Source organism: Schistocerca americana, chromosome 7, assembly GCF_021461395.2.
Source record: "Schistocerca americana isolate TAMUIC-IGC-003095 chromosome 7, iqSchAmer2.1, whole genome shotgun sequence".
Lineage (NCBI taxonomy): Eukaryota > Metazoa > Arthropoda > Insecta > Orthoptera > Acrididae > Schistocerca > Schistocerca americana.
In genome coordinates, this window is record NC_060125.1 from 167,681,311 (window position 1) to 167,707,268 (window position 25,958).

Sequence of the window (25,958 nt, forward strand, 5' to 3'; positions counted from 1 at the left end):
TTTCATTTATTTTTACTTTATGTTTTTCCTGAGGAAACTGCGTCATCTAGCGCTACATATTAAATCTGTACCGTTTTTTTAATATTTACTACTCCATTTCCCTTTTTCACATTACAAATTAACAGTTTTGGAAAAAAAATATGAAAGAAATTTTGACATTTCAATTTTGCCATATATGCTCTAATTTTAAGTGAGAGACAGGAGGATAACCATGTAGAATAAAAATGTTCTGTAACATGACCCTTGATATTTCCTCACTTGCTGGGAGGTTGAGCGCTTCCGATTTCTACAGGGATTTAGTTAAGACACTGATCACTCATACGAAAAAAGCGATCGAAATAACATAACGCCCAGTAGGTATGCAACACACCTAACGTACAAGTAACGCTCTTCACTGACCGAGCTACTAGGAAATGTCCCGTAGTTTACGCTAACTCATTCGGGAGGACGACGTTTCAATCCGGCGTCCGGCATTCCTGATTTAGGTTTTCCGTGATTTCCCTAAATCGCTCCAGGCAAATGCCGGGATGGTTCCTTTGAAAGGGCACGGCCGACTTCCTTCCCCATCCTTCCCTAATCCGATGAGACCGATGACCTCGCTGTTTGGTCTCTTCCCCCAAACAACCCAACCCCTACGCTAACTTACGGTGGTCTACGGTAGTTTTACAGCTGTAAGAGAGAACGTTGTGTTGGTGCTGGTTGTATGTTCAGCTGCGAGACGGCGTGAGGTGAGCGGACGCTGACGGTGGTGGTGGTGGTGCGCAGGCAGGCGGCCAGGGCTCTGCCGGCGCCAAGGAGGAAGCGCTGTGCGGCGGCGGCGGCGGCGGCGGCGACGACAAGGCGGCGGGCGTGGCGTCGGCCGCGGCGGGGGCGGGCGCGGGGGCGGCGGCGGGGGCGGTGCCGGGCGCCGGCGCGCTGGGGGCGGCGCAGCAGCGGCCCGCCTCCGTGGGGCTGGTCAAGCACACAAAGCACTGCTCGGCCTTCAGCGTGCCGCAGCCGCAGCCGCAAGCCCAGCTGCAGAGGGCGTCGCCGCCCTGCCCCGCCAGGCACTCGCGGCGCGGGCCGCACTACCTGCTGCACAACCTGGCGCGCATCTACAAGGTGCGTGCCGCCCCGCTCACACTTGCTGCAGTAACGCACCAAACTAGGTCACAGACCACTGCCTGCTGTATTTACGCACGGTATCTTCCGAGAAATGTGGCTGAATAGACGGATTTCATCTTCCTAGGTTTGCGAAGAGCGTTTGACACTGCACTACATCGTCCACTAAAAACCAAACTGACGACATGTGAAGTATCGTCACAGGTATGGGACTGGCTTCACAAATGGTTTATACACTACTGGCCATTAAAATTGCTACGTCAAGAAGAAATGCAGATGATAGACGGGTATTCATTGGACAAATGTATTATACCAGATCTGATATGTGATTACATTTTCACGCAATTTGGGTGCATACATCCTGAGAAATCAGTACACAGAACAACCACCTCTGGCCGTAATAACGGCCTTGATACGCCTGGGCGTTGAGTCAACCACAGCTTGGATGCCGTCTACAGGTACAGCTGCCCATGCAGCTTCAACACGATACCACAGTTCATCAAGAGTGGTGACTGGCTTATTGTGACGAGCCAGTTGCTCGGCCACCATTGACCAGACGTTTTCATTTGGTGAGAGATCTGGAGAATGTGCTGGCCAGGGCAGCAGTCTAACATTTTCGTGCATTACACTGCTGAAATGTAGGGTTTCGCAGGGATCGAATGAAGGGTACAGCCACGGGTCGTAACACATCTGAAATGTAACGTCCACTGTTCAAAGTGGCGTAAATGCGAACAAGAGGTGACAGAGTCGTGTAAACCAATGGCACCCCATCCCATCACGCCGGGTGGTACGCCACTATGGCGACGAAGAATACACGCTTCCAATGTGCGTTCACCGTGATGTCGCCAAACACGGATGCGTCCATCATTATGCTGTAAACAGATCCTGAATTCATTCGAAAAAAATGACGTTTTGCCATTCGTGCACCCAGGTTCCTCGCTGAGTACACCATCGCAGGCGCAACTGTCTGTGATGCAGCGTCAAGGGTAACCGCAGCCGTGGTCTCCCTGCTGATAGTCCATGCTGCTGCAAACGTCGTCGAACTTTTCGTGCAGATGGTTGTTGTCGTGCAAACGTCCCCATCTGTTGACTCAGGGATCGAGACGTGGCTGCACGATCCGTTACAGCCATGCGGATAAGATGCCTGTCATCTCGACTGCTAGTGATACGAGGCCATTGGGATCCGGCACGGCGTTCCGTATTAGCATACTGAACCACCGATTCCATATTCTGCTAAGAGTAATTGGTTCTCGACCAACACTAGCAGCAATGTCGCGATACGATAAACCGCAATCGCGATAGGCTACAGTCCGACCTTTATCAATAAACCGCAATCGCGATAGGCTACAGTCCGATCTTTATCAAAGTCGGAAACGCGATGGTACGCATTTCTTCTCCTTACACGAGGCATCACAACCACGTTTCACCAGGCAACGGCGGTCAACTGCTGTTTGTGTATGAGAAATTGGTTGGAAACTTTCCTCATGTCAGCACGTTGTAGGTGTCGCCACCGGCGCCTACCTTGTGTGAATGCTCTGGAAAAGCTAATCATTAGCATATCACAGCATCTTCTTCCTGTCGGTTAAATTTCGCGTCTGTAGCACATTATCTTCGTGGTGTAGCAATTTTAATGACCAGTAGTGTAGATTTCCGGATTTGCAGCCTAATCATCGCTTTCCTTACCCCATATTTGGCCAAATGCCCGTCTTCTATACAGCAACTACCATCGATTTTACCAAGAGAGTCTAAGGGGCTCCGTAAATCTTCTTCATCATCTTCTTCTTCTTTACAAGCATTACTTAGCTGCTGCGGTACTCATCTCAAGTACGGCCTTATGTTCTTCTTCCAGTATATTCAACAGGGACATTTAATAATTACAGAGACACACTGATGTAGGAAAAGTAAACTGTCCACTTTTACAAACTGAGACTTTGACTACACTGAAGCGCCAAAGAACCTTGTATACGCATACGTATTCAGATACGGATATACGTAAAGAGGGAGAATATGGCGCCTGTATAAGACAACAAGTTTCTTTCTTTCTCTGGGCCTTTGTCCCGCTCCAACGCGGGGTCGGCTTTGTCATTACGGATTTGGCAATGTTAATTGCAGAGGGTGGCCAGATGCCCTTCCTGACGCCACCCCGAACCTCCCGGGACGGAAGTAGTGCACCCCAGCTGTCTGTGTCTAATGTAACTCATGAAATACTGCGAACGTTTTCAAATGCCTGTGAGTCGTGTAACTGAGGCGGAACGTAGGGATCAGCCCGGTATTCACCTAGCGGAATGTGAGAAACCGCCTAAAAACCACATCCAGGCTGGCCGGCATACCGGCCCTCGTCGTTAATTCGCCGGGCGGATTCGATTCGGGGCCGGCGCGCCTACCCGAGTCCACGAAGCTGTGCGTTAGCGCTCTCGGCTACCATGGCGGGTTCTAAGACAACAAGTGTCTGGTACTGCTGCTACAAGATTTAAATGAGTCTGAACGTGGTGCGATGGAACACAGCATCTCCGAGGTAGGGATGAAGTGGAGATTTCCCCGTACGACCATTTCACGAGTGTACCGTGAGTATCAGGAATCCGGTAAAACATCAGATCTGTGGCTGGAAAAAGATCCTGCAAGAACGGGATCAACGACGACTGAGGAGAATCGTTCAACGTCACAGAATGCAACTGTTCCGCAAATTGCTGCAGATTTCAATTATGGGCCATCAACAATAGTCAGCGTGCGAACCATTGAACGAAATATCATCAATATAGACTTTCGGAGTCGAAGGCCCACTCGTGCACCTTTGATGACTGCACGACACAAAGCTTTACGCCTCGCCTGTGCCCGTCAACACCGGCATTGGACTGTTGATGACTGGAAACATGTTGCCTGGTCGGACGTGTCTCGTATCAAATTGTATCGAGCGGATGGAGTTTACGGGTATGGAGAGAACCTCATGAATCCATGGATCCTGCAAGCCAGCAGGGGACTGTTCAAGCTGGTGGAGCGCTCTGTAATGGTGTGGAGCGTGTGCAGTTGGTGTGATATGGGACCCCTGATACGTCTATATACGACTCTGACGGGTGACACGTACGTAAGCATCCTGTCTGATCACCTGCATCCTTTCATCGAAGTGTATTCCGACGTACTTGGGCAATTCCAGCAGGACAATTCGACGCCCCACACGTCCAGACTTGCTACAGAGTGGCTCCAGGAATACTGTTCTGAATTTAAACACTTCCTATGGCCAACAAACTGCCCAGACATTATCATTATTGAGCATATCTGGCATGCCTTGCAACGTGCTGTTTAGAAGAGGTCTCCACCACCTCGTGCTCGTACTGATTTATGGACAGTACTGTAGGACTCATGATGTCAGTTCCCTCCAGCGCTACTTCAGACATTAGTCAAGTCCATGTCACGTCGTGTTGCAGCACTTCTGCGTTTTCGCGTGGACCCTACACGATATTAGGCAGGGGTACCAGTTTCCTTGGTTCCACTGTAGTTCTCAACATAATCCCCACCAACATTAATGCACTTGTCGCAACGATAAACAAGTTTTTTTATGTGATTCCTGAATTTCTCCCGGCGTATTTGATAATCAAAATATCCACGGGTATGCTGCCGGTCTATAGTGTCCAACGGGCACAATATTTCGGCGATCATACATGTCACCATCATCAGGTGAACTGACGGACTGAGCTCCTGTGAACGTGCCGGCACGGAGATCCGTACGCTATGGCTGCTCAGAGGAAACTGGGTTCGGTCGCGGCGGCGGCCGAGTTAAATACCCTCCGCCCGCGGCGCGCTCCATCCGCCGTCCGCGCCCCGCGCCACGGTCGCGTGGTGGAACAGATTGCGACGGCGTCTGAGATGACGTCGGTGTGATGGCTCTGTCCGCCGTGGTCGTCGCAACTATACGTTTGCTCGATTTACTCTTGATTAACCCGATCGCTGGTTCCCAAGCCTTGCTAAGATTATAGCCACAGTCACGGTTTATGAGGTCGTCATTGGTGCGAATTTCGATGGCCTCTCTAACAACGCTGTCCCAGTATCTCGAAGTCTGTACCAGATTCCTCGTGCGGTCATACTCCATGGCGTGATTTTTCGACAAACAATGTTCAGCGACCGCCGACTTGCTCGGATACATCAGTCGAGTGTGCCTCTGGTGTTCACGGCATCGATCCTCGACGGTACGCATCGTCTGACCAATATACGACTTGCCACATTGACACGGAATCTGGTACACGCCGGCCTTCCTCAAACCGAGGTCATCTTTGGCGCTCCCCACCAGTGCACGAGTTTTATTTGGAGGACAAAACACAGTTCCGACCCGATGTTTCTTCAGAATGCGGGCGATTTTCCCCGAGAGTGCGCCTGTGTATGGAATAAATGCAGTGCCTACCTCCTCCCTCGTGACTTCATCCATCTCAAAAGGTTGTGCTGCAGTGGTTGGGCGGAGAGCACGTTGAATCTGCCACTCAGAGTACCCACTTTTTCGAAATACAGTTCTCAGATGTTCCAATTCCTGGGGTAGACTCTCTGCGTCAGAGATAGTGCGCGCCCTATGTACTAAGGTTTTAAGTACCCCATTCCTCTGTGAAGGGTGGTGGCAGCTGTCTGCGTGCAAATACAGATCAGTGTGCGTAGTCTTCCGATACACCCCATGACCTAGGGTGCCGTCAGCCCTTCTCGTGACCAAGACGTCAAGGAAAGGTAATTTACCCTCCGTTTCAGTCTCCATAGTGAATTTGATGTTGGGGTGTATGGAGTTTAGATGTGTAAGGAAGTCAAGGAGTTTATCCATACCATGTGGCCAGATGACGAACGTGTCGTCCACGTAACGGAAAAAGCAAGTAGGTTTCCATGCGGATGACGACAGGGCTTCCTCCTCGAAGTTCTCCATGTACAAATTCGCTACCACCGGTGAGCGTGGGCTACCCATGGCGACTCCCTCCGTTTGTTCGTGTTATTCTCCATTAAAAAGAAAATACGTGGAAGTCAAGACATGCTTAAAAAGTTCAGTGGTCTTCTCGTCAAACTTCTGACTAATCAATTCTAGTGACTCTCGCAGGGGTACCCTCGTAAACAAGGAAACGACGTCAAAACTCACCATGATATCTGACTCATCCAACCTGAAGCTATCAAGGCGTTTAACAAAATCCACGGAATTACGGATGTGATGAGGGCATTTACCCACATAAGGACTTAATATTCCCGTCAGGTATTTGGCCAACAAATATGTAGGTGCCCTGATGTTGCTGACAATGGGGCGTAATGGTACCCCCTCTTTGTGAACCTTCGGGAGTCCATATAGTCTAGGCGGTACCGGACCTTGGGGTAACAATTTCTTAGCGTCACCCTCCGGTAAATCTGCGTCCTTGAGAAGCGCCCTCGTCTTGTTCTCCACCTTCTTTGTAGGGTCAACGCTGATCTTCCGGTAGGAATCGTCATTTAGCAGGCTCTGCATCTTATCAGTGTAGTCCTTATGGGAGACAACAACTGTAGCATTGCCTTTGTCAGCCGGTGAGACAACAATTTCAGAGCGCTCCCTCAGATCACGAATGGCCGCCCTCTCTTTACTGCTGATATTTGACTTCATCGGCTTGGATTTCGTCAACGCACGACAAGTTTCACGACGTATTTCCTCGGCTGATTCTGTCGGAAGTCGAGCTGCAACCTGTTCAACAGCACTAACAATTTCTGCGACCGGAGTGAACTTGGGAGTGGGAGCGGAGTTGAGACCTTTCTGCAAAACCGAGACCGCATCATCACTCAACACCATGCTACTCAAATTGATGACAGTCTTGCACGGAACTTGCAGGGATGGTTTGTCAAGGAGACGTGAGAACTTAGCTGTTTGACTTCCCGTAGCCTTCTTATAGGCGGAATCAGCTGACACCCAGGTGACACCATCAATCCAATCCCAGGAACAAGAAGTGAACTTACTAGCCAGTTGCAAATGTAGTTTGAGTAATTCCTGTGAGATAAACTCAAGGTTCCGGCGGGTGAATTGCACTCTCTCACGTACCAATGCGAGGCTGGCTCGTTTCTTGATTCTCTTAGCTGCTGCAGAATCAATGTGATGCATAACCTTAGCAAAATTTGGAACAACATTCTCGGAACGACATCTCTTTTATACCTGTATACCTGATGCAGAGACGTCATGTCTTATTGTTTGAGCCATTTCCCACAATTTTTTGACTTTCTCGCTGTTGCCGAACTTTTTATGCTGAATGCCGCCTTGAGTGGACCACACAAACGAAAATTCAAGTGAGCCCAGTTTGGACTGAAGGGAAGATAAGGCAGTATCTTTGTATCTTCCAGCCCATTTCTGAATGTTTTCTTTGGTCAGCTGGGCAGTGGAGAGGGAGACTATTGGGTAGCGACATCAGCCTTTTTCTTTGAGATCTGCGACGTTTTCTGTCACTGTTGGCTTTATTTTCCTATATGTTGAACTACATTACGTCGGTATCCACGAATAATGTCGGCAGTGCGGATTTCAAACGGATCTGACGCTATATCCGACCGGCTAGGAAGTTGCTCATCAGTCACTGAGGTTCGATGGATTTTGAACTGTAGTACCAACTTATAGAAATTTCCCCAATTCATAATACTTTCACCATACTGGAAAATAATTCTACAAATGATTTTAGCAGGTTTTTCACCTTAGTAAATCAAATGTAGAAACTTCAGATGGACACAACAAGCTTAAATGCAATATTGAGATTATAGGTTGGTTGGTTGGTTTGTGGGATGAAAGGGACGAGACTGCTACGGTCATCGGTCCCATTGAGATTATAAAGGAAACAACTTTTGTTCGTCAGCTTTTCACCTCTCATCCCAGTGATGCCAACTTAATGTCATAAAAGTACAAACTGCTCCTACTAAGTGTTTCATCTCTACGAATATTTGCCTCTTCAATTATTCAATGATCCTCATGTAACTGGACGCCTTCCCGGAAGTTTTTCCAGCAGTAACACAGTATATCATTCAGGGACTCAGTAAATGCACTAGCAGTACTCAGTCTTACTTCGAAAACAAGACAGATTACCGGGATATAACATGAGCAGGAAATAGGCCCCATGAAAATTTGACTAATAGAATCCAGTACCGCTAAACTGGACTGCGAATGTTGTACAGAAATGGAAGTATACGTGACAGTCAAATGAAAACGAGACAGATGAAAAAAGTAAGTAAACTATTATTTCGAAACTAATCTCCATAACTATTACTGTAATACATTGAACTTACTGTGAGACAGTACAGTCGATGCCTTCACGGAAAAATTTTTGCTGTAGCGTACGGAAAATTTATAGTATCCACCCCGTACACTTTTTTGTCCGAAGCAAACCGACGGCTATGGATGTCTTTCTTCAGGTCACCAAAAATATGGAAATTGTATGGGGAGGGATCGGGACTGCATGGAGGATGTGTAAGGGCTGCCCAGCGAAACTTCTGGAGAAGAGTCGAAACAACTTGGGAACACGTGGGCCCGCTCACATGCGTGCCCCAAGCAAGCATAATAGATCCCGCCAATGTTATCAATAGACCGAGAAGAATTAACAGATAGGTTCAGCAGCGGTACCAGACTGTTCGGAAACGTTCCTGCGGGAGAGGGCCGTCGTTGGGAAAAGCAGAAAGATTTTGTCAAAATGAGTGGAAGCTCTCATTAAATGGGAATTGATGCGAGAGAATGTCAATAACAAAGAGAAAGAACCCGATAGTTTCAGATTACAAAATTAGAAACCAAGCTCTGCAGAACGTCTCTTCGATTACATTATATTCCCTGGTCCAGTTCTTTATTCCTGGTATCTGCTAGTAATGCCTAACATACGTCTCTCCATTTCTCATTGAAAAACATTTCTTTTGTAAAAGTCTCCGCATTATTTTCACATTAAAATTCCATCCTTCATAACCATAATCAAAACTGGGAGTAAACACTGATTGCAACCTTTACTTTTTTAGACGCATCGCAAGCTTGTTTTTAAAATATTATGTAGGTTACCACAAACAGAACAGTGCATTAATGTCTTCTGTTCGTTTCTTACGCTGCCCACTCAATCGATGTCTTTAACAGCCTCAAAAATCTAAAATCGTCAGCTCGTTCCAGGCTGAATCTATAAATTGAACAAATTTGCTTACCAGTTTATCAGCTTCATATTATTTCAAACTGTTTTTAATGGCCTTTCAAGCATACTTACAATCTTTCGCACCTAAATTACTCCAAGCCTTGTTGTAGTTGATCTGCAGTGCGGGCATTGCTTCAATGCCATCAACCAAACAGAGGTAGATCAGATATATTGCATTAACGCATACACCATATTCATTTTCCAGTTCAAGGATCTGGAAACGTTCACCACAACCTCAAGAATAGGTTTCTTTTATGTAGAGCGCCACTGACTGGTTAGTCTTTAAATTCTAATTTTTTCGTTTTCCACATACGTCGAATCAATACATTCTCTCTCTAGGACTTTAGGATTTTTAGCACATTTTTTTTTTTTTGAAATAGAGTGAAATGCATTTTTTTCAATATGTACGAATCCCCGACAAAATGCTAATTAATACTCATTGCTCCATTGTAAAATTCCGGTCACAACTATGTCCATTGTGCTATATACACTTCTAAAGCCAGGTTGTTCCCCTGGCCCACTTGTATCCAATGATGTGCGATTTCTAATAATTTTAGTCAATGTCTTGTGCGTTCCAGAGAGAAGATTGATGATTTTGTTGTTTTTCATGCAAGTGTCTCCTCTCGTATGAACTAGAGAAGTTACAGCATTTTTCCAGACTTTGTCGTCCAGAACGAATGTTCTGTAGATAGTTTCCAAGTTCCTGTTCTATTAATTACTCCCCCTTTACACAGTTTTAAATATTTCTGCTGAAGTACCATCATATCTAGGTGACTTTCCTTTCATTGTGTGGCGGATGGTTTTATACACCCCATCGACCTGCACATCCGAAATGTCGTTGTTTTCAGCATCAACGATTTGTGTTTCTGGTTCACTTCTTGAACTACACAAAATTTAACGAAGTCCTTGCTGTTGTTAATTTTTGTGCCGTCCGTCGTTATAAGCTATTATCTGGTGCCTCCCGAGTACAAGTTTGTGTTACGTCTTCTTTATGCTATTATTGTTTTCGGTTATTTCCCATATCCAAGTGTCTACCTTCTCACATCTTCTACAAGCTGTTAGGGATGAACGTTTAAGATCTCACCGTACCCTTGTCGAGGAATGTCACACAACTGTTTCTACATTGGAGACTTTGGCTCGCAAAAGTGGGGTAAAATTTGAAATGAGACATGTAAAAAAAATTCTTGTTATTAATGTTGTATTGCGAAACCGTCGAATGGAGTTTACATGTCAATGGCATGTTGATGTATACGCCGTGTTCGGAGAATATTTACTATTTACACGATAACGACACGGAGTTGGGTTGTTTTGGGGGAAGAGACCAAACAGCGAGGTCATCGGTCTCATTGGATTAGCAAAGGACGGAGAAGGAAGTCGGCCGTGCCCTTTCAAAGGAACCATCCCGGCATTTGCCTGGAGCGATTTAGGGAAATCACGGAAAACCTAAATCAGGATGGCCGGCCGCGGGATTGAACCGTCGTCACCCCGAATGCGAGTCCAGTGTGCTAACCACTGCGCCACCTCGCTCGGTTACGACAGAGAATTGTCAGAGCATGTGCTTCGATTAGTGCCGGTGTGATAAGGAATACCACTAAATCCATGATAAGAAGATTGCAGCACTGCATTGACACCAATGGTCATCACTTCGAACACCTTCTACAAATGGACGTCCATGCCACCTTTGTGACCTTAGTTGACCTTCATCATTGGATTCGTCTCGATTTACTGGACGTGCAGACGGATGGGATGCGCTGATTCCTTTCTGGGGAGCGAATAAGTGGCTGATGATCTTACACGTTTAGTGCCCTTAAACCATTGATCAGCAGCAGCTAATCGTCTTTTTGTTTCGAAAGTCTAACAACAGCAATATTTGCAGACTAAATTATGGCAATTGTTGTTCACAAATGCCGAAACATGTTTCTGCACCTTTGTGCCATCCTCAATGATACTTTTATTCAATTCTGTGAAACGTAAATTAAGTAATAACTTCTGATGAAATGGATATAAAAGCAGATTTAATTTATGTTTTGATTATTACCTTTTCTTAGAATGTTACGTTCTGTAGGGCTTTCTTTACGTTATTATGAAGCACGCTATCTATAGATATATAGATAGTTATCCAGCGATCAAAGACCCTGCAGACCACGCGCTGCTTCCAAAAACTGCCTCCATTACCCTATCTATAACGAAATGATATTATTGCAAATTTCATTGGCAACTTATTGTCACATAAACTATAAAACTTAATATTTCTCAATTATACTTGAATTATTTCACTAACTATACATGGGCATGTTTTTCAATGTGACCATCAAGTTATATACCGCCAGTTGCTTGAAGTATAGGCGCAGAAGTTATATTTTAACACTTGAAACTTTGTAAGCTAATTCTAACATTTAGCGGTTGGCGATTCAACTTGGAGCTTACGAGGAACTGAATACATATTAAATCCCCATTTAATACACACAAAAAAACTGCTCCTTCTGCCTCTGAAATTCAAAATCTTATCTGCGCAACGGAAAATCACCCCTACTCTTGCTATAGTACCTGAAATACACTGAAGAGCCAAAGAAACTGGTACACCTGCCTAATATCGTGTAGGGCCCCCTCGATCACGCAAAAGTGCCACAACACGATGTGGAATGGACTCGACTAATGCCTGACATAGTGCTGGAGGGAACTGACACCATGAACCCTGCAGGCCTGCCCATAAATCCATAAGAGTACGAGGGGGTAGAGATCTCTACTGAACAGCACGTCACAAGGCATCCCAGATATGCTGAATAATGTTCATGTCTGGGGAGTTTGGTGTCCAGCGGAAGTGTTTAACTCAGATTATTCCTGGAGCCACTCTGTAGCTATTCTGTGCGTGTGGGTTGTCGCATTGACCTACTGGCATTGCCCAACTCCATCAGAATTCACAATGGACATGAATGGATGCAGGTGATCTGACAGGATCCTTACGTACGTGTCCCCCGTCAAAGACGTATCATGGATCCTATATCACTCCAGCTACACACGCCCCACACCATTACAGAGCCTCCACCAGCTTGAGCTGTTCCCTATTGACTTGTAGGGTCCATGGAATCATGAGGTTGTCTCTATAACGGTACACGTCCATCCGCTCGATACTATCTGAAACGAGACTCGTCCGACCAGGCAACATGTTTCCAGTCATCAACAGTCCAATGTCTGTGTTGTGACGCACAGGCGAGATGTAAAGCTTTGTGTCGTTCAGACATCGAGGGTAAACGAGTGGGACTTCAGCTCCGCAAGCCAATATCGATGATGTTTCGCACGCTGACATTTGTTTGTGGCTTAGCACTGCTGCAATTTGCGGAAGGGTTGCGCTTCCGTCACGTTGAACGATTCTCTTCAGTCGTCGTTGGTCCTGTTCTTGCAGGATATTTTTCCGGCCGCAACGATGTCGGATTCCTGATATTCACGGTACACTTGTGAAATGGTCTTACGGAAAATCCCCACTTCACCGCTACCTCGGAGATACCGTGACCCACCGCTCGTGCGCCGGCTATAACACCACATTCAAAGTCACTTAAATCTTGCTAACCTGCCATTCTAGCAGCAGTAACCAGACGCTTGTCTTATACAAGGTGATTCACGAAGATATGCAAATACTTTAATATGTTATTCTGAAAGTAAGACTAAAGAAAAAAGTTCATTTAAATATAGGTCCGCAAATGTTTAGTTACGCAGTTACAGTTAGTAAAAAATTTCACCTGAAATTTAGCAACTTAGCTAATATGAAGCCATCGCAAAACTGTAGGAGGTTAAAGTAAAGCACGATTTCCATTTATTTTGTTGTTATTGATCTGATGAATCTAATGATACATGTTCCAGATCTGTATTTGCAGTATTTTTCCAGAATACCCAGAGAAGCAAAGATTTTTATACAAGTAAATTTGTTTACTTACCATTAAGAATGTAGAAAGGTTTATGTCATAGTTGGCAACCGTTAGTGAGTTATTTCAGTCGTTTCCTAACCTAGAAACGAGTTAGTTTTCTGTATTGTTCAGTGAAGAGCAGTCAATACACGCAGGGCATTAGTTGCTCGCGTTATGAATGCAATAGACGAATCAAGAACAACTCTGTGAAACTGAACGAGCAACAGTGTACTTAAGTGAAACCACTTAGTAACTGTTGCAGTTTGTAAATTATTTATGATACAGGGATGCCAAACAAATTTACGACCGAGAGATACGCCGATATGGTATTTATTTATGACAAATGTGATGGTAATGCTAAGGCTGCAGTTAACGAATATCGCGTACATTATCCAACTTGGAGGATTCCGCGTGCACGATCAATTAGCAATTGTTTCAAAGGTTACGGGAGACGGGTTCTCTACCTAGCATTCATAATCAGCACGAGTGTTCGATACGTGAAGACGATGATGAGGATATTATGGATGCTGTTCAATGTAGTCCGGGTACTAGCACATGACGTATCCCTCAGCGATTATGCATTTCACAATCTAAGGTATGGCTTACGCTGAAGTACAACAATCTGTATCATTACCATAAACAAAAAAGTGCATCATTTACATCCGGGAGATCCTGCCCTTCGCTTTGAGTTGTGCAACTGATTAAATACTAATCGGCAGTTTCACAAATACATTTTATTTTCTGATGAGGCACAGTTTACTCGAGATTGTATGAACAATTTGCATAACGAGCATGTATGGTCTAAAGCAAATCCACAGGTAACAATGCAACGCAGTTTCCAGCAGCGATTTAACATAAGTGTGTGGTGTGGTATAGGCAACGCACACTTTATTGGACAATTCATTTTCCCAGGACATCTAACTGGGGAGACGTACTTACAAATCCTTCAAGAAGAAATGCCCCGCTTGCTCGAAGATGTTCCATTTGCTACGCGATTGCAAATGTATTTTCAACACCACGGCGCGCCTCCACATTCCACCAACGCCGTTACTACACATTTAAATGAACATTTTCCACAGACATGGATTGGTCGTGGTGCTACACGTCTGTGGCCTCCCAGATGAAAGACATAGTTTATGAAGACAAATACAATGCACGCAGGGCATTACTTGCTCGCATTATGAATGCAATAGACGGATTAAGAACAACCCTGTGAAACTAAAGCCGGCCGCGGTGGTCTAGCGGTTCTAGGCGCTCAGTCCGGAACCGCGAGACTGCTACGGTCGCAGGTTCGAATCCTGCCTCGAGCATGGATGTGTGTGATGTCCTTAGGTTAGTTAGGTTTAAGTAGTTCTAAGTTCTAGGGGACTGATGACCGCAGACGTTAAGTCCCATAGTGCTCAGAGCCATTTGAACCATTTTTGTGAAACTAAACGAGCAACAAAATCTGTTCATACACGTGCAGCTACATGCATTTAACTCGGAGGAGACATTTTTGAACATTTATTGTGAATGTATTGTGAAACTGTATGTACAATGTACAACTTCCTTAACACTGAACTTTGTTTTTTTCCGGTTTAACATGAATTCACGTTTGCTATGGTATTAATAAAAGCAGATTATCTGACACATTCATACAGTTTCAGTTAAAGTTATTATCATCATGTTTCCAAAATTAAATTCTCTACAACTTCTGCTGAAAACTTTGTGCAGTTGTCTGGAATTTAAAAAACAAATTGGGCCAAGTAGTTGATAAATTAAACATTTTACGAAATTACTTCTTTGCTTCTCTGGATGTTCTGGAAAACTACTGCAGATACACGTCTGGGAAGTGTATCATTAGATTCACCAGATCAATAACATCAAAATAAATGGAAATCGTGCTTTAGCTTAACCTCGTACAGTTTTGAGATGGCTTCATACTAGCGAAGTTGTTAAATTTCAGGCAAAATCTTTTATGAGCCGTAACTCTGTAACTAAGCAATTGCGGACCCATGTTTATATGAACTTTTTTCTTTAGTTTTACTTGTAGAATAACATATTAAAAAATTTGCATATCATCGTGAATCACTTGTTGCAGCGCCGCATTCTGCCTGTTTACGTATCTCTGTATTTGAATACGAATACCTATACCATTTTCTTCGGCGCTTCAGTGTATAATCGTCTGCGGCTGTAATAAATCACGCTGCTGCGCCTTTCTATTGCACTTATTTGTATAAGGTGGTTTCCCAACAGTAAAATGGAAGTGTGGAATCTTAAGGTAATGTGAATGAAAAATTTACCTCAGTATCACTTTTATAAGCAGAAAGGGCTCCATTTACATCTTAGGTTTCAAGCGTATGCCTCGGTAGACAAAAAAATGGTTCAAATGGCTCTGAGCACTATGCGACTTAACTTCTGAGGTCATCAGTCGCCTAGAACTTAGAACTAATTAAACCTAACTAACCTAAGGACATCACACACATCCATGCCCGAGGCAGGATTCGAACCTGCGACCGTAGCCGTCGCTCGGTTCCCGACTGTAGCGCCTAGAACCGCACGGCCACTCCGGCCGGCTCGGTAGACAAACCTGACGGTCATGACCACGTGGAGGCAAGCATGGAGTACAGTAAGCACGGTAATATGATATCTGTCAAAACATTTCTGCATGAAATATATTTACATTCTCTAAGGAGTGGGGAGGAGACATTTAATTCCTTAGCACATTTGTGGCTAAAACTTACTGATCATCCGTTAAACTGATAACGCTAAGTCCACAAAACATTACTGCCATTTGAACAGACCAAATCACGCCAGTGGATACTTAGAATGAAAAACTTACCGCACAAAATAATTATCACGATAAGCTCTCGTATGAAATCGAGCTACAGGCCAAGGTCCACATGGATACCGTGAAGCGGCTATCAAACCAATAATTTTCTAATTATGAATTGAATATCAAATGAATGACTCGCTACATTATCACTGTGACCTGATCATATTACAAAATATTAGAGGTGGCGACATTTACAAAAGCGTCCATACTCTTTACGATATTCAACATGCAGAGGGCAACCATCACAGCGGCAGCAATTGGTCCACACCAAACAAAGTCCACGCAGCAAGTGTGTGACCAAATTCTACGTGTCCCTCAAGATGGGCGAAACAACTCCAACGCCAGCTTTTACCAGTCTCAGCTCAGAGGAGCGGCCGTGCGGATTAAGGCGCCATGTCACGGATTGCGCTGCCCTTCCCGCCGGAGGTTCGAGTCCTCCCTCGGGCATGGGTGTGCGTGTGTGTTGTTCTTAGCATAAGTTAGGTTAAGTTAGTTTAAGTAGTGTGTAAATCTAGGGACCGATGACCTCAGCAGTTTGGTCCCTAGGTATTCACGCACATTTGATTTCAGGCGGTGAGAGCTGATGGTAGGGTTGACTGTGGGGCAGACCAATGTTGTGAACAAGATAATGGCTCCGTAATGACAAGGGGTGCTTTTACAAGGAATTGACTGGGTCCTCTTGTTATTTTCGACTATTTGGAGAGTTCGCCGTTAGTTTAAAGAACATTCTGGACAGTTCGAGAGAATGATTTGGCTAACCAGATCGCCCGATATGTATCTCATTGAACATTTCTGCCAGATAATGGAGAGGTCAGTTGGTGCAGAAAATCCTGCGCTGACAACAATTTTGGATTTATGGACGGCTATTGAGACAACATAGCTCAGCATTCCTGCAGGGGAATTCCAACGAGTGTTTGAGTCCATACGTCGAGTTACTGCTGCACTACGTCAGGTAAAAGGAGATCTGACGCGATATGAGGAGGTGTTCTATGACTTTAGTCACCTCACTGTACATTTACAGTCGCCGGCGCCTATAGCTTCGAGTCTCTGTAGCGTCGTTGGATGACACTTGCGGGCATGATCTACTAACAAGGGGAACACTTCCCTCCACCCATCGTAACCTCCCCCACCCCTTCAGATTTATTGGTAAAATGGCCCATTGGATAGCCCGTCGAAAACACAGATCAAGCATGAAAAGTGGTAGAAGGGTTGTGAACTGTAAAAATGAAACAAAATAGAAACAGTGAATGGCCCAAGTTGAAGATGAGCAACACTGAGGAAACTGCTAGAAGAACGGCGTCGTGGTTGCGTGGTCACGGTGTTGGACTGTAAAACTGGAGAACCATGTTCAAATCTTTGTTTCGTCCTATTTTTTTCCACAATTTTATACACTTTCCGTCCGATCATTGACCTGTTCTGTTCTATTTCTGTAGTCTTGGCAATTTTGGTACTGTACCTTGGTTACAAAATGTGAGTCACGTCGTAAGAATATATTATTGGTGCAAGTAAATGGCCGGCCGGAGTGGCCGTGCGGTTCTAGGCGCTACAGTCTGGAATCGAGCGACCGCTACGGTGGCACGTTCGAATCCTGCCTCGGGCATGGATGTGTGTGATGTCCTTAGGTTAGTTAGGTTTAATTAGTTCTAAGTTCTAGGCGACTGATGACCTCAGAAGTTAAGTTGCATAGTGCTCAGAGCCATTTGAACAATTTTTTTGCAAGTAAATGTAATGAATACTGAGAGCAGGTGAGACGACGCGTAGACCTCTCACAGAAATGAAAACAAAAAATAAACGGGTGTCAACTATGTTACAACAAAGGAATTCAACAGTCAAAACTTGCAAAACGGAACGCGAGAGTCATAACATATGGCACTTATGTAGAACATATAGGAGGTACGTACGTGCGGATGCCCCTTGCTTACAATTCGCTGTTGCAAACGGACGTTACATCAGACACAGACACAAATTTGAATGCAGCGCACAGACACGTCAGTGACCGGACGGAAGATTCAGAATTTTGTGAGAAGAAGGAAATATACGCAGGGCCGCGAGGGAGATTTGAACCCAGATCTCTCCATTCGCAGTCCAACATTGTGACCACATAACCACATAATGGCCGTTGAACGACCCTCAATGTTGCACACCTTGGGCTTGGACCGTTCGCTCTTTCGTTTTTGCTTCTTTTTTCATATTGAAACGTCCCCTTAGAAAAATTAATGAATTACTGTGCTGATAAACCCCTTACGTTATTTGATTTTCAAACAGCTGAGCAGAACTGAACGTACTCAGACATTTCGCTCTTTACTTATTCTGATCAACACTAAACTGACACACAATACTTTCAGCGCAACGCAGTCTAACTTTCAATAATCTCTACAAAAGAATGGCCCTGACTAACAATAACCTATACCTTTCATGAATCACTTATCTCACAAAAAACTTCGTTACTCGAACTACTGCAATACAGCGAGCGCCAATACTGTCAGCTAAGTAAAAGATTCAAACTACTGAAGGCACTAAGTACTGATAGGTATAGCCAGCAAATGAAACATTATGATAGAGAACAAACAATGTATTTACCTTAATAGTGTTCAAAAGTCATATATATATCAGTTCATGAAATCCAGCCTTACAAATTTACTGTCTCTGACGGACACACGTCCAGATCATCCGCTCTCAAAACTCTGCCATCTCTCTCCCCACATCCATCACTGCTGGCGGCTCACCAACTGCGCAACGCTACGCGCTATTTACATCCAACTGCTCAACACTACAATAGCGAATATTACAACAATGCTAACCAGCCACAGACTGCACACAGCGCAGCCAATGATTTTCATAGAGAGCGCTATGTGACGTTACCAACATAAAAACCTAAACAGCTTACTTACAATATTTCAGTAAAATTTATTCCTGCTTTCTTGTTTGATCTGTCTTCTGGTTTTGTCAGACTATCAACTGGGTCATCTTACCTCGAAATCTGAGAGAGAGCGCGATGTGGAGTTTCCCTTCTAAGTCTGCTGTACAATCTCCAGAAGTGTGCAACATGAATTGTTAAATAGCCTGTAGGTGACATACACTCCTGGAAATGGAAAGAAGAACACATTGACACCGGTGTGTCAGACCCACCATACTTGCTCCGGACACTGCGAGAGGGCTGTACAAGCAATGATCACACGCACGGCACAGCGGACACACCAGGAACCGCGGTGTTGGCCGTCGAATGGCGCTAGCTGCGCAGCATTTGTGCACCGCCGCCGTCAGTGTCAGCCAGTTTGCCGTGGCATACGGAGCTCCATCGCAGTCTTTAACACTGGTAGCATGCCGCGACAGCGTGGACGTGAACCGTATGTGCAGTTGACGGACTTTGAGCGAGGGCGTATAGTGGGCATGCGGGAGGCCGGGTGGACGTACCGCCGAATTGCTCAACACGTGGGGCGTGAGGTCTCCACAGTACATCGATGTTGTCGCCAGTGGTCGGCGGAAGGTGCACGTGCCCGTCGACCTGGGACCGGACCGCAGCGACGCACGGATGCACGCCAAGACCGTAGGATCCTACGCAGTGCCGTAGGGGACCGCACCGCCACTTCCCAGCAAATTAGGGACACTGTTGCTCCTGGGGTATCGGCGAGGACCATTCGCAACCGTCTCCATGAAGCTGGGCTACGGTCCCGCACACCGTTAGGCCGTCTTCCGCTCACGCCCCAACATCGTGCAGCCCGCCTCCAGTGCTGTCGCGACAGGCGTGAATGGAGGGACGAATGGAGACGTGTCGTCTTCAGCGATGAGAGTCGCTTCTGCCTTGGTGCCAATGATGGTCGTATGCGTGTTTGGCGCCGTGCAGGTGAGCGCCACAATCAGGACTGCATACGACCGAGGCACACAGGGCCAACACCCGGCATCATGGTGTGGGGAGCGATCTCCTACACTGGCCGTACACCACTGGTGATCGTCGAGGGGACACTGAATAGTGCACGGTACATCCAAACCGTCATCGAACCCATCGTTCTACCATTCCTAGACCGGCAAGGGAACTTGCTGTTCCAACAGGACAATGCACGTCCGCATGTATCCCGTGCCACCCAACGTGCTCTAGAAGGTGTAAGTCAACTACCCTGGCCAGCAAGATCTCCGGATCTGTCCCCCATTGAGCATGTTTGGGACTGGATGAAGCGTCGTCTCACGCGGTCTGCACGTCCAGCACGAACGCTGGTCCAACTGAGGCGCCAGGTGGAAATGGCATGGCAAGCCGTTCCACAGGACTACATCCAGCATCTCTACGATCGTCTCCATGGGAGAATAGCAGCCTGCATTGCTGCGAAAGGTGGATATACACTGTACTAGTGCCGACATTGTGCATGCTCTGTTGCCTGTGTCTATGTGCCTGTGGTTCTGTCAGTGTGATCATGTGATGTATCTGACCCCAGGAATGTGTAAATAAAGTTTCCCCTTCCTGGGACAATGAATTCACGGTGTTCTTATTTCAATTTCCAGGAGTGTATGTGAATGCGGGCGAAGACGCGAACAAAACGCTTGTCTCCAATACAGTGTTAAATAACGTCTGTAGTTGTTGGGTAATTTTAATAAAAATACACTGTAATGTCTGAAAGCGTGATTTAGAGAGGACCCGCACTGTTGCAGGACGTGCGCGGCCAGGCAGCGGCGTGCTCGTCGCCGATGCGGGAGGCCGCTTCCCCGCTGTCGTCTTCGACGTCGGCGTCGGCGTCAGCCTCCGCGTGCACCGCCTCCGGCGCGGGGGTGGGCTGTGACGGCGGCGGCGGCGGCGGCGACACCGGCAGCACCGGCGGCGACTCGGAGGAGTCCAGCTCCGGGGGCGGCAGCGGGGGCGGCAAGGCCTCCTGCAAGGACCTGCGCGCGCTCATCGGGCTCGAGCTGGTGGTCGACTACGTGAAGCACGAGCACGGCGGGCGGCGCCGCGGGGGCGACGACGGCCCCGCCCCCGCACCGACCGCGTCCGGAGGCGGCGGGTCGCGCACCTCCTCCCCCGCGGCCACCGCCGCCGCCCCCGCCGACGGTAGCGCCGCTGTCGCCGCCACCGCCACCCCCAAACTGGAGCCGCAGCAGACGGACTCCCTGTGAGCGTCGGCCGGCGTCGGTGACGCCTTCAGACCGTGGCTGCTCTAGCTGGCCGGCCGGCCTCTGCGGTGAACATTCACTGCCCGCCGGCGCCTTGGAACCACAGCCGTCCGTGACGCGGATGTTTCGTCGCCTCCTGCCGGGAAGCTCTCGTTCCATGTGGCTACCACATGGACTCATTTTCCTCGAGTCTCGCGCAGTAAATGCTTTCTTCGTCAATTTTATCACAGATCACAAGCGTGCATAAAGTTGCCTTCCGAGTGAAACCCGATCTGAAACACTAGTCAAATGTTCGGAAAATTGTCGTATTCCAAACATACCTGTTACAGAGTATCGCCTCTTTTCACTGTCGTCAAGGCGTGCTATCGATAAAAAAAAATGTTGTACTTCTCCTGTGTAGCTCGATAGCTGATGACTGTTTGACACTTTCGAATAGAACAGACAAGTTAAGACGCTTTACCAGACCAGGAATCGAACCTGGCATCTGCTGCAGAAGAGTCTCTCAGGAGCTTACATGAACATATGGGACGTGGGGATCTAATCGTAGTGTAGCCACGTAACTGACTTCGACGGGAAGAAGTCGTGTTCGATATGCCGTATTGACAAGAATTTTCCTTGATTAGAACAAAACCAGCTAACCAATGTAGGCACAGAGCTACTATTATAGGTTCGTAAGCTTCCACGATTACCATCAACGTGAATACTATCATTTTGGGTGTTAGACCGTGTCACTGATTAGATCGCGGAACGGTAAAAACGGTCATTCCCAGTTGTTGGTTGCATGTTAGTCGCTTCCAGAGGCAACAAAAATTTGGTGTTCTGTATTGAAGATAAATTGATCGAATTTAAAATCTGAAGGTGCTGACACAATCTACTCAATAAACGTTTCATACTATAAATCAGGAGTAAAAGTTAGAAACTACATATATGTCTTTAGGCAGTGTAAATCATGGCGTGCAAATTGCCTGGACTATATTCGCTCCAGAATTTGAGAGTGAGAGCACTCAGTACTTCCAGCAAACTTCACACGCCGCGCGGTATTAGCCTAGCGGTCAAAGGCGCTCCAGTCATGGACTCCGCGGCTGGTCCCGGCGGAGGTTCGAGTCCTACCTCGGGCATGGGTGTGTGTGTTTCTCTTTAGGATAGTTTAGGTTAAGTAGTGTGTAAGCTTAGGGACTAATGGCCTTAGCAGTTAAGTCCCATAAGATTTCACACAAATTCATAAAAAAAAATTCACACAAAATTACAAACGTGTGTCTCGCCGACACTTCCCACAAAATAATGAATGGAAAAAATGTTTATTGTTTACTATTTTTTCGCTCATAAAGTAAAATTTCGTCATCAGGCATGACGTTTCAATTTATTGTTTCGTTACTATTAATTCTGTTCTCAACGAATTATGCTGATAAAGTCCTCATATACTACTGAAATGTACTTAAAAAATTACGTCTTTGTACCACAGATAGTTCAAGCGGTATGATGCTGTGACTTACTTTTCGTTAGTTTTTGGGTGAATAATTAGAAACTAATATAACCATCAAAATTAGGGTTTTACGCCTTTAACCATAAAAGATTTTCATGCTCAACACCAAATTTAATGCATTAACTAATATGTAAAGTAACCAAACGCTTGAAGCTGTTTTATACATGGCAGTTAGATTCTTTAAAAAATCGATGGGGGATGTGAGAGGGTTACTGCTGAAACGCGAAACAACTACAAATGGTTCAAATGGCTCTGAGCACTATGGGACTTAACATCTGAGGTCATCAGTCCCCTAGAACTTAGAACTACTTAAACCTAACTAATCTAAGGACAACACACACATCAATGCCCGAGGCAGGATTCCAACCTGCGACCGTAGCGGTCTCGCGGTTCCAGATTGTAGCGCCTAGAGCAGCTCGGCCACTCTGGCCGGCGAAACAGTTACACAACCGACGTTTCGACCCTCCTTGAACCGTTTCTTCTCAGGGCGGCTAAACTGATGTTTTATGTTTTATGATGACGCGGTCCTACACACAAAACCAGTTTATTCAAAAAGAGGAGCTGCCTGACGGAGAATTTGTGAATATAGCTTCCAAAATCGACTGTGTCGGAATGCGGAGAAAACAGCTAGTCACGTTCCCTCCAAGTAATGACTTGCAATCGAACCGCACTCATGACTGAACGAGGATTGGTCGACAGAATATTATGACTCCCAGGGCTTTTTTACGTAGCTGAGGTACTTTTGTATTGGCGACCAATATTTGGTGCTCACAGGTGGAAGAGCACTTCGCAGATCTCGGGATTCGTTGTCTCATGAGATACTGTTTTCACACCTCACAGGTAACCACTGCACTGTATGCCATGCCAGACTGTATTGACATTGGTATTTTACAGTCCAGCTGTCTGTTCACTTCGTTGCTCCAATTTACATTGCTACAAGAAATTGCATCAGCATTCGGTTGTGTTAAGTCATATCGGCGTTCTTAAAGCAAGAGAAATTCCTACCACCACGTGAGATGTATTCGGTGTCATAAGAGACAACGCAACTAGCGATCGAGCTATCAACACAACACAAACATATCTGAAGCTTGAGTTTCGAGCGATCAGTTGAACAATATCGACGATTTTATTTCGCTCCAGTGGGTTACGGATTTTTTATGCAAGCTGTGAACTATACCGCAAGTTCATTAACTCATTTAATGTTTGCGAAGCAAGTAATTGTCTTTTTGGAGAACAGTGAAATACACTTAAAGAACCGACAGCCGTAAGATGTAAGTGACTCTTCAAAAACGTCATATACACGTGGGAATGAAAACAGTCATACATGTGGCCGTTGTTGCTTTATATGTGAACTCAAGAACTCAAGTGGGCCATTAATGGCTGAAGTCTATTATGCAAATAATACACGTGGATATTGGTGTTCAGTGTGAGAACAGAAATAGCTTCGGCACAGCCAGTTCATGCGACGGGCTGTGAACAATTTGTTGTTGATGCTGAAAGACAGGCCCAGAAAATGATGAAATAAGCAACGAATTTTATTTATGTACGACCCTAACCTTACTATTTGTCGAGATAGCAAATTTCATGTCACTTTGTAAACATTGCAATTCCATGTTGTTGTCATATGTGAAACCGATTGTTACGCACTTCCTTCTGTATTCATTCCATTCGATCAGAAAAATTGTTGTTGCTTTATATTGTAACTGGATTAGTAAGTACTAGAATGTTTTGAACATCGAAAGAGACATTTATAATACGAAATTGATGAAAAGATAATATAAAATGAAGACTGCAAACTAGCTGGTATTTGAATATTATTTCTTTTTCAGTGCGGACCCCACTTGTTTTCTATTGTACTAGATAGTTATTGAAATATTTCAAGTTTATGATAATTGTTGTAGAGATCTAAATCGTATATACACCATTTCCTTGTAGAGCTTTTTGGTGTGAACTTAAGAAACATGTTTCGTCGAGAATGATAAAATTTCATCACGTTCCACACATATCCCAAATCTCATACCGTACTAGTAGTGAAGCATATTACGTTAACATAATTTCATGCGTTTTCCCATCAACTAAATTTTGAAATATGTACTTAAACGCCTGTTCACGTGTTGTGATGAGGCGCTGCATACTCAGAATGCAATATTCGACTGATACTGTTATCCGATAAAATTAATGATAAAAAACTGTTTGTTATTTTTCTCTTCTTGTTGTTGAGTTTTATTGGCTGCACTCATGTACTAAATATTACAATAAAGTGTAAGCAACAAGATGTGTGCCACGATTTGTTTTATTGATAATACTTCTGCTTTTGAAGATTGTGAATACCTAGTTCTTCATTATTGTACCTATTCCTCAATTTAGAATTTTAAAACTTCCTACATTGAACACTTAAACAATCGTTGATATGACTATTCAAATCGGGATTTAGTTCGGCTCTTATCATTCCAATTTCAGACAAGAAATGAATTATTCATCTTATGTGGCTTCAAAATTGAGATAACATTGGTAAGTTCAACTGAAGCTTCAGAAGTCTGGCATCATGCATACATGTGCCTTCCTCACAAAAAAAAGAAATACCAGGTATGTGCGACAGTCACTTATTTATTATGCCTGTATGTGTTTCAGGTGTTCACACCGCATCCTCAGTGGAATATATATATATATATATATATATATATATATATATATATATATATATATATATATAGATGAAGGTTTCCCGGGTCTCCAGCCGAGTGGTAGCGTTGATATCTCGCGACGTTTCGGGAAGTGTCATACTACCCATCTTCTGGCGAGACCCGAGAAACCTTCATCAATAGTTTACGCCGGGAAAGCCTACAGTCATATATATATATGTGTGTGTGTGTGTGTGTGTGTATGTGTGTTTTCTGACCAAATTCTCTGTCACCAGCAAAGGTCGAAATACATTTAAGTTCAAAATAGTTACTATGTATTTATAGCTGGAGGGGAACCACATACGTGCTGCATTGTGCTCTGTATTAATACCAGAAATCAACTGCCTAATTTTCTATCTCGATATGATATTGTGAACCACTGTAACGCTCGGTGGTATTATGTATAAGTGACTGGCATAGAAACACTGCCAGATGTCATATAGCATGTTTTTCGCAACTATTAACGTAGTGTCAAAGAGAAGATGATTATGTTTGGTTGCTGGGGCGCTCAAATGCGCGGTCATCAGCGTCCGTACAAAGTCCCAAACTTTACTCAGTCCAATCTAGCCACTTTCACGAATGATGAGGACAACACAAAAAGCCAGGTCCCGGGCAGAGAAAATCCTCAACCCGGCCAGGAATCAAACTCGACCCCGTGATCTATAGGGAGCAGCGCTAGCCACTAGACCACGAGCTGCGGACTCAAGGAGCAGAGAACCAAGAACCAGTGACTACGTATCGCCTACTGCCGAGGGAACG

General features: G+C 45.3%; 1 protein-coding gene across 1 annotated transcript in view; it reads left to right on the top strand.

The window, feature by feature from the left end:
- Positions 1–25,958, top strand: part of LOC124622823 (WAS/WASL-interacting protein family member 3-like) — a 112,439-nt gene that overhangs the window by 66,321 nt on the left and 20,160 nt on the right. Inside the window, exons 6-9 of the mRNA XM_047148614.1 lie at positions 766–831; positions 931–1,101; positions 20,580–20,662; positions 20,765–20,889. Of these exons, the coding sequence (XP_047004570.1) occupies positions 766–831; positions 931–1,101; positions 20,580–20,662; positions 20,765–20,889 (445 nt within the window). The remainder of the gene's footprint in view (positions 1–765; positions 832–930; positions 1,102–20,579; positions 20,663–20,764; positions 20,890–25,958) is intronic.